The sequence below is a fragment of the Manduca sexta genome, chromosome 8 (assembly GCF_014839805.1).
Source record: "Manduca sexta isolate Smith_Timp_Sample1 chromosome 8, JHU_Msex_v1.0, whole genome shotgun sequence".
Lineage (NCBI taxonomy): Eukaryota > Metazoa > Arthropoda > Insecta > Lepidoptera > Sphingidae > Manduca > Manduca sexta.
Genome location: NC_051122.1, coordinates 10,033,432 through 10,043,517, shown reverse-complemented (window position 1 = coordinate 10,043,517; position 10,086 = coordinate 10,033,432). Strand labels below are relative to the sequence as shown.

Below are 10,086 nucleotides of genomic sequence, written 5' to 3'. Positions count from 1 at the left end.
ATTATTTTATGTGTAGAACTATGTGTTCGAATAGGTATATCTTGGAAATAAAAAAAAATCATGAAATTTTTATAATAGTAATTTGTCTCTCCGGCCAAACAAAATTATTGATTGCTGATATGATAATTTATTATTTACGCGATATTTTTAAATGAGTTGCACTCAATGATAAAAGAGTATAATTTAGTCATTGGTTGCACTTCTCTAGTGACGTATGTCAAAAATAGTCAGTGATCTCTATTTCGTCGTGATAAGGTTCATAATATTATTTCATATCAAAGATATTTTCATTTCTGAACGAAAGATGTTACTGGAATGAAAATTCGAATGACACGCAACACGGTTTAAGAATGAAATATCTAATGTCAAAAAATATTGCTTGTTGCCTCTGTTTTATACTTGTGGTTGAATTAAATTAACATTTGAAATCTGAATGGAAAGATAATTATAAATCATACCCAGTATTACAGTATACTCAGTGAAAGGTGTATTTAAAAGAATGTTACTTATTTGAACAAGGAAGTTGCTTTAAAATGTCTTGCAATTATGCGGAGGGATTATCTCCATATGAACACAAGGGTGTTTTGGGTATACCAGAGGTAAGTTCATTTTCATAATAAAAGTAAACTCTATCAACAAACAGTTATTATGACCGTCTAATACCCTTATACTTTGTTATTTTTAGAAGTTCGAGCCTATCGATAAGTTTAATGAAAAATGCCAAATCCTGGCACAATTGATAAAAGATAGTAAACATATTGTTGTACACACAGGAGCAGGTATAAGCACGTCAGCTGGTATACCAGATTTTAGGTTTGTTATCATTCTAGTATACATAAGATTTTAGTTTAATTTCTAAACTTTACATTACATACTCTAAAGCTATTTCGGTTTATGATTAGAAATATTTACTTGGCTGAAATTTTATATTCTTTATATGTTTTTTTTGTCAGGGGGCCCAATGGTGTCTGGACATTAGAAAAAGAGGGCAAAAAACCAAACATCAATGTTTCATTTGCTGATGCCAAGCCAACTAAAACACACATGATTTTGAAGAAACTGGTGGAAAGTAATAAAGTACAATACATAGTCAGTCAGAATATAGATGGCTTGCACTTGAAGTCTGGTTTATCTCGTAAATACTTGGCTGAGCTTCACGGGAATATGTTTGTTGATGAGTGTAATTTGTGTAAACGGTAATTATTGTTCATATATTTGCAACAGGTACTACTTACATTGAAACTGCAGAGGCTATAGAAAATCTTTAAAGTTAGAAATTCATTAATACTTTTTAATGTTTTCCATTTGTCTTCTAAATATCTATATACCAAAACACTGAGTTTAAAGAATATACCTGTAATTTAAGACTTAATGTAAGTGTATTGGTCCAAAAAAATTGTATTAAGAATAAGTTCAAATTCCAGGCAGTTTGTCCGAAGTTGTCCTGTAGAAACTGTTGGTAAGAAGTGCAGTGGAGTACCCTGTGCAGCAGAGCATACCACTGGCAGGCCCTGCCGAGGGCGCCTATATGATGGAGTTCTCGATTGGGAACATAGCTTGCCTGAAAATGATCTGTTGATGGCAGAGTGGCAGTCTAGGTAAATCAGTTTTATTTTATATCTCAACCAATTTTTTTTGTAATAATTGACTTGACTGAAAGAAATAAATTCAAATCTATTCAATATTACACTCTTTTTAGTAAAAAAAAAAAACAATACTTTTTGTTTCAGCATTGCAGATCTCAGTATATGCTTAGGCACAACATTGCAGATCATTCCAAGTGGTAACTTACCACTTGAGACTGCAAAATATGGTGGCAAACTAGTTATATGTAACTTACAACCCACAAAACATGTCAGTATAACTTTAACCTTAATAAATTTGAATAATTTGAATTAAAAGTATCTAAAATTATTTGATTTGAATTGAAATTGCATTATTTCCTTCCAGGATAACAAAGCTGACCTAATAATAAATTATTATGTGGATGATATATTAGAAAAAGTAATGAATATATTAGAATTGGAAATACCACCATACAATGAAGCACTGAATCCTATGAAATTAGCAGAAACAACAATTGTAGACTGGACTATTGATAGAAGAGATGTGCTGGCATTAGAGAAGATATTTAAAGCAAAGTGCAAAGGTGTTAAGAAAAAACGAAGTTTGGTTAAAACCAAGCGAAATAGTGAAGAAACTAGTACAAACAAAACAGACGACAAAGCAAAAGTGATTAAACTAGAAGTTAAAGAAGAGAATGTATTTGACTTTGAGATAAAGTCTGAAGTGACTAATGAAACACCTATAATAGAACCAGTTATAAACACTGGTATCACAGTAAGTGAATAGTTCTGATGAGGATTTTATTATCTCTAATTGTATGGTCTTAAGCTAGAAATCAGAAACATCCCACCAATATAAATATGATTACATAATACAGGTTCTATAGATTTTAAATTGGCAATTTTTTTCAAGATAATGCAGAATCCAGACTTTACAAAAAATAAAAACCATAATATAAGTCCTGTTGCATCATGTTTAATTTGTAATTTCGAAAAGGAATTGACTTTGAATTGTATAGTATTTCCAAAGTGTCAATATAAGATGACCTAAATATAAGGAATACAATGAGATCAAATAATTATTAAGAATAAATAATTTATTAAAAACAAATGCTTTGGTTTATTTACAGTAATTCATACCACAGAATGTGTACTCAGTCTAGTCTCATTATTAAATATTGTAATTTTACTAAATACAATCTCTGCATTTATTTGTTTATAAAGTTATATAAATACCAAATCATATGAAATAAATGTATGACATAATTAAATATAGAAATAATTAATCTAAAATGTTGTACCCACTCATAATCACATTTCTATCTATACCCAACAATTACATAAGCATACAATAAAAATATGTTCTTCTATGAAGTTTATATTCTTGTATTGCACATATTAATATCACAACAGTATGATTATTTATGAAAATTATTTTTTTCCCAATTTTTTTGCATTTTATTTTTTCTTATAAAAGTATAAAAATGTCCAATGTTACTATTTTTTTTATCTAAATTTGATATTATCTTAGGAACCACGATAATTGAAACGCCAATAGCGTTGTAAGGGGCAGAATTAAGTTATCCACTTGGTCTGTTTTGGCTTCAATTAATCCGGACACTGAAGCTGCTATGGTGGTCCTAATTAACGCATTTTTGGCCTCTAGCATACCTGTAACACGAAATAAATAAAAATCATCAATAAAAAGACTATTAAAAAAGGATCGTTTTAAAATAACCGCATGTTTTTTATTAAAAAAAAAAGCAGATAGAAATGCCTTACCAAATAATTCGAGGGCATGAATAGTTGCCACTTGTGACAGTATATTGAATGTCGTCCCCTCCAATGTTCTGTTGCTATCTGGAAAAAAATGAATTAACATTTTTTTTAAACACAGCAAATTTGGCACTTAACCATGAATTTCTGTAAGATAGTAGCTCAATCAAGGCCTATTTAGGCTTCAGACAATACTGTCTCCACTGAGATGACCAAAGAGAATATAATCACTACGTTTTAGGGATGACCATTAGCTTGTCGATACTAAGATTATAAATGCGAAAGTGCTTGTTATACTGTCACCATTTAATCATTGAACAGACCTTTTTTGTTGATATAAAGAAACAAAGGAAAAAATACCATAGGCTATTTTTTTTAATAGAATCATAATTCCAAGTGATACTATGGCTATTTTTGAATGTTGAATGTATATTGTTAAGTTTTACTAACCTGACCATTTATTAAATCCGTAACGCGATCCAAACCAACTGGCCGCCGCGTCTCCAATGCCCGTAGCGAGGACTCCGCTGAGCAGCTCGAGATCATATCCCTCGTGTTTAGGAACTAACAATAATGGACAAGCTAAACCCGCGTACAAATACATTGGCGTCATTGCAAATGTGCCGCAATCCTGAAAATTACGATTGTTTATTTGTTCGTCATGAGCAAGATTCATTCGCGTTGAGTAGTCTCACTTTTAAAAATACATGGTACAGGTGCTAGAATAAAAAATATTGCTGGGATTAAACTATGAAAGGTGAACTAGGGGCAAAAAGAACAGGTAAGTACTAAAAGTAAAGAAAATTACAATTTACCTTTTCATCTTTATAAACATCAAAAATGGACTGCAACATCGATGATATTGGTTCAATACGAGCTTTTCTCAATGTCTGAAAAAAATAAATATAAAATATCCAACAACTTATTTGCCAAACTATAAATGTAATAATGAAACCTGACATACCTCTACTAGAATTAACAGTCCAAAACCGACGCCTGCACCTAGTGTAATCAAAGGTACATTGTAAATGATCCCAGACAAGAACACTAGTGAAGCTAAAATGTGGAAGGATTTCCGTGTGACAGTATCAGCTTTCACGGCTAACTTCGAACGCACAAGTAGCACACACATAGCCATTACGAGTAAAAATACCCAAAAGGTAAATAGCTGAGCCTGAAAAAGAAAACAAATTATTTAAGAGCAATAGGGTACTTATTTAAATCATTTTACATCTTTGCTTTTATTAAATCTTTAGGTTACCTATAAATTTTAACAGAAACAACTATCAAAAAATCGGGTAAAAAATCAACATCCTATAAGCCTTTGAATTTCGGCAGAGGGGTTAAGTCAAGACAAAAGAAAAGAGACGCAATACACGCACGTGACGTCATAGAGAATGACGATGCGGGCAAAAGAAAGAGATGAAGCGATAACCCTACTAAGCGCTCACTCTTGCACAGTGGAATATTTGTAATACGAATTGCTACCTCATATCTCAACCAATTTAATACAGCAGTTTTCACAGAGGGACTTAATCTTTCGTACTATTTACCATTTCATATAAAATAATGTACAATTACAAAAGAAAATTTCCTATTATATTTGGTGATTTTGATGACAACATTTATATAAGCCAACCTGGACACAACATTATTTACAAGTTGGCTTTGTCATTTACCAAAATATAACAAAGAAATTCAATAACTATTCAAAAGTATTTTTATTTTATATCTACTACTTACTCTGTTCTTATCTAAGAATATATAGCTTAGTACTTTGACAATGCAATTCATCCCCAATGTAGAATGCAAAGTTACCACTGCGTATCCAGCTGCTATCAGAAATATGTAACTGAAAACCTGCAGGGTTCTCATGTTGTCTGTCAAGTGATAAAGCGCTGTAACAATCAATCCCACTGTTGATAACACTGTCTGAAAATAGTCAAGTAAGGTCTATTGTAAATAATAATTATTTTTAGTTATGGTTTTAAAATAATAATGTGAATTTCTTAAATCATAAACAATAGATTTTTTTTAATTATTCTGAATTTCACATAGCATACAGCTATTAGACACAATATCATATTCACTACAAAATTTATAACAAAGTATTGAAACTCACAAAAACAACAGTGTTTATAAGCTCAGTTTCAGCATCTGTTTCTTCATTGTCATCGCACATTATCATAGCCATGAACATGGTGAAGAACAGTACCACACCCTGAGCCACTATCATCGCCTCTCCTATAGTGTATGTTTTGGGGAACATGATCAGGGACCAACGAAGCAACATACTGAACATGAATATTGTTGGTAATGTGAAGAGCAATGAGTATGTCAGACCTGGAAATAAAGATTCAAATATAGTGTTATTTACTTTAGTTTTTACCTAAACAATGTTTTTATTGGGGCTTAACCTAAATAGTTAATATATGTATAAAACTTACATGCATAAAACTTACTAAATAAACTTTCTATACACTATATAAATTTGAGGAAGAAAAAACTGAATGTTAAAAATTTCTTAATTCGAAAAGAAATCCTATACATTTACATTTCGTTTCTTTATTTGCTGAATATATTATACAATATCTCACCTTGCCCCAGTCCAACATAAATCAGTAAAGCGGAAACAAAACTTGATGCTACACATCCACCATAAACATTTTCCGTAACACCAAACATGATACGGACATGAAGATTATAAACAGGATGCAGTAGAAGAAGATGCCAACAGACACATAGGCCACTAGGCTGTATACTAATGATACTTTGTACAGCAGCGAATACGTGACCAACACTGCAGGAAGGAGAACACAACACCACAATCCATTGCTTTTAACTGGCCTGTAATTTAAAAAAACTTACAAAAATATTGTGCGTGTCAATACGACCGGCGAGTGTTGTGCACCAACGGTTTCGTATATTTGTTTTTCTTATATTTTTTAAGATAATATCCTCCTTGAATTTGAACTATTATGGTTTAAAAGATAAAGTTCAATGAGATAGAGAAAATATAGACTTAGTAATAAAGTTTCCATGGCTATTCATTGATTAAACAATCCTAAAAACTAATAATGAAATAATAGAAATGACTACAGAGTAAGTTAATACAAAATAAAATAGATTTTTGTTTAAAATTGAACATTCACCTGGTTTCGATGCCGGCCTCTGTTATATTTCTGGATATTCGTCTGTCAAGTGTATCGAGCATAGTAACGAATCTTTGCACAAATTTATTATACACAAACTTGAGTATTTTTTTATTTTCTTCCATGATTAAGATTAAAGTTCATATTTTTTTTGTTGGACAGTGGACTACGGAAATGACAACCTGTTATCTGTTATCAAATTGACAGATGTGACTCATGCGTGAGAATGTCACATTCTCCTTTAGTGGTGCGCTTGGGGCAGGTATTCAATTAAATTCACATGTAATCGATTCTATATATATAGGTATATAGGTAGTGTCGCATATGCGTGGGGCCGTTTGTGTAAGTAGAAGGAAAGCTTTTCTAAGTAATCTGTGATAAATTCCATCGTAATTTCTAGTTCTACCGCCAAGCTTTGTGTGCATGTGCTGTCGTATTGCGGTCTCAGATTAGTTAGAAGTCAGAAAGTTACGGTTTGAAAGACGCTGTGGACAGCTTTATTCGTAATTCATAGTTCTGTATGATGTGACCGTTTAAGATCGATCGTATCAGTTAACATGAGTCATTTAGTAATCTACATACATTTTACCCAGCCAATTATTTGCAATTTGTTTTAGCCAGTAGTTAGAGCAAATGGTTAAAATTTAGAGTAAGTTATTATCATTCAACGTTAATAACTTTTTACTATAGGCATCACAGTTTTTTGGCTCAGCTTTAATTTTCAAAGCCAAGGACTTACTTTTCTATAATCAAGTAGGCAGAATTAAAATGAATATTTTTAAATTTAACTAAAAGTTCCAATTACTGCAGTGTATGAACTTCCACAATGTAATATGTATATACAATTATTGCTAAATTCCAGACGCCATTCGCTGTAACTTATCTCAATTCTGTCTATCTAAACCTTTATTTTGAATATAGTGTCATTCAAGTGTAAAATCTCAGAACAATGACAAGCATAGAAGTAACACTATGACATTTGAGCGTACTCTGTCTTAGACAGCAAGAAATTTAATTGTGTTGCGATCCCTTCTGACATCTTATCGATATCGATAGATGCTTTGTCTATCGGCTATGGTAAATTCACAGACCTGCTAAAATAAACACTTTTCGGTCAGTCAACTACAAACCGTTGCAAATTGCTATTTTAGATAGAGGCTAAAAAAAAGATATCAAAACCTTGATTTGGTATTCAAGTACCAAAACATCACTACAACATACCAATATCATTCACACAAAAATGGTTTAGCATTTAGATTATTAAATTAAGAAAATGTTAGAAATTTCGGAAGGAATGGAAACCGCTGTAAGTAACAAACAAGAAATCGGCCGGAATTTCGTCTAGGAGAAAGCCAGTACGCCTTCTGTTCTTAGGGGATTAAAAAGATACCCAAGAGGTGTGATTTGACAAAAGCTACTAAAATGGGACAGTAAAATTAAAACACACCGGTATCATTCATGTCACATATGTTTGATAACTTATTTCAATGTTAATAAAACTTTGTCGAAATGCTAAGAGCAAACACGGTGCTGTTTTTTCCAATGCCAATTGGGACGAGCTATGGAAACGATCCATTTTTGCCTCACAGCATCATCTGTGGGGAATCTGCAATGAAACACATTGTATGAAACACACTATGAAAATCAGATAGTTTCCTCGACCCCAGCCTTCGCGCACGGTTTCCAAGTGGTTTTTACCACTACACCACCATACATTGAAAGTAAAAGGAAATTTACGCAAAATAGTAAACTACAATATACTAACATCTATGTTGTCGACAGAATATGCAGCACAACACTATTGACCACGACTACGTAAATTGGTAAAAATGAAAAATACTTAATAATGACTGGATCGAATGGCCAACAGCAGATTATAATATGACTACAGCATAATAAAGTATAATTAATAACACTTTTTGCACTTATATACAGGGTTTAAGCAAATATATTCGGTTTTTTGTTTACTCACCGATGGAAGCTGATGATTTCAATTTCATTTTCTTTACGAGAAGAATGAGATTTACACCCCACAATAACGCAGGCCATTGCTTGTTCCTAGGGCTATATTTTACTTAAACAGCACTGTGTATTTATTAAAATTAACAACAAAAATATTACAAAACATGTAGCCACTTTTGAAAAGCACGCGCTGAAGTATAACATAACTAAATTGTGTGGGCGCGTTTGTGACATTGTTTGGGATTGGCAAGTTGGAACATTTGACATTTTATTTGCTTTTTAATTCGGCATCATAAAGAGGACCAAAGGTAACCATTTGGTTATTTTAAAGTGTACGCAAGCCGACCTTAGCAACATAATATTTGTCTCGTTCTTTTTAACGGTTTTGGCCTATTTGAAAAAATAGGATAAGTATATGAGTGTAATTTAGATTCCTTCTATGCTTGTTCTTATTCTGAGTGTAAAATATAAGAATAAACTTGAATTCACTCAGATGATTAAATCGATTTCGGAATTGTTTTGATTTACTCCTTTGCCCTAGAACTTCACTATACCAGACGCATTAGGGCTGCGGGCTGCCAGTATTATTAACCAACTTAAAAAAAGGAGGAGTTTATAAATTCGAATGTTTTTTTTTAATGTTTGTTACCTCAGTGTCTTTACTGCAGGAGTCCGGTGATATCAACCTGGACGTCAAGGCCCGAATTAATATTTCTTGGGCTATGTGGCGGGTGGTCATAGACGTAATTTGCGATCGCAAGATGCCGATGAGACTTAAGGGTTTCATCTATAAGGGCATCATACGTCCTGTGCTCCTGTATGGTTACCCTTAGGCGTCAAGGAGATCCACGTCGCGGAAATGAAAATGCTATATAAAATACCCGTTCTAAATTTTCCCGTGATAGAAAGTAGCCTATGTCCCCATGTATTCCCAAGGTCTCAAACTATCTCTACACTAAATTTCATCGAAATCTGTTGGATGAGTTGTTTTTGAGTTTATCACGTTCAAACAGGTAGACTTATGCTTTGTTTTATTAAATATTTTTAAAGAAGTTTTTAATAGAAACAATTCCGTCAGACATTATTGTTCCGTTACTCCATATCGTACCATGCCAAAATATAATGCTTTGGGTGCACTCACTAGGGTTACGTATGTTATCTTACCTTGATCTTAGGCATTCAAAGCTTTTTAAACAGCATTAACAGTTAGCGTAACTTTTATTGTCGAGTTGTGATAGTAAATATAAATGTTAGTAAGTTATTGAAACCGCCGTAAGAATTATTCTTGCAATGCAGATATCTATCACCTAATATTTTTTCCTTTCCCAATTGATACATATTGTTATTATTAACGAAATTCTCATCATTCATTATGAGCACCGCTGCTATGAGCATAAATCCATTTTTTTATGGAACATGTACCTTTGTACTTCTTTTCGAAATAGTAAAAGTTAACAAAAAATAGTATTTATTTAACTGGCGCCTTACGCCGGCCCTGAGTTTCGTAACGTGTGTGGCCGCCGACAAACAAACATGATAAACATTATATTCTTGATTATGGGTACTCGTTTTTCACTCAGAGTTTTTCAAGTGCACGTAAATTCAAAACAAATTTCTGGGTTTTACAGATT

At 32.5% G+C, this 10,086-nt stretch overlaps 2 protein-coding genes across 3 annotated transcripts; one reads left to right on the top strand and one right to left on the bottom strand.

Annotated features, from left to right (window-relative positions):
- Positions 1-345: 345 nt before the first annotated feature.
- On the top strand, positions 346-2,676 carry LOC115451175 (NAD-dependent protein deacetylase Sirt6). Of its 2 annotated transcripts, XM_030179412.2 has the most exons (6): positions 346-599; positions 686-813; positions 954-1,196; positions 1,425-1,598; positions 1,731-1,854; positions 1,951-2,676. In XM_030179412.2, exons 1-6 carry the CDS (start codon positions 534-536, stop codon positions 2,350-2,352), a joined length of 1,137 nt encoding a protein of 378 aa, XP_030035272.1. In that variant the 5' UTR covers positions 346-533; the 3' UTR covers positions 2,353-2,676. The 2 variants fall into 2 exon arrangements, with proteins under 2 accessions (XP_030035272.1, XP_037292367.1); XM_037436470.1 differs by lacking the exon at positions 686-813 and having other exon boundaries at positions 394-599.
- On the bottom strand, positions 2,645-6,704 carry LOC115451174 (dolichol kinase). The gene is given in 10 exon segments (XM_030179411.2): positions 2,645-3,236; positions 3,348-3,425; positions 3,792-3,972; positions 4,157-4,231; positions 4,306-4,515; positions 5,085-5,273; positions 5,464-5,684; positions 5,939-6,007; positions 6,010-6,188; positions 6,494-6,704. Coding segments are annotated over 10 exon segments (1,476 nt in total). The 5' UTR covers positions 6,619-6,704; the 3' UTR covers positions 2,645-3,087.
- Positions 6,705-10,086: the final 3,382 nt, after the last annotated feature.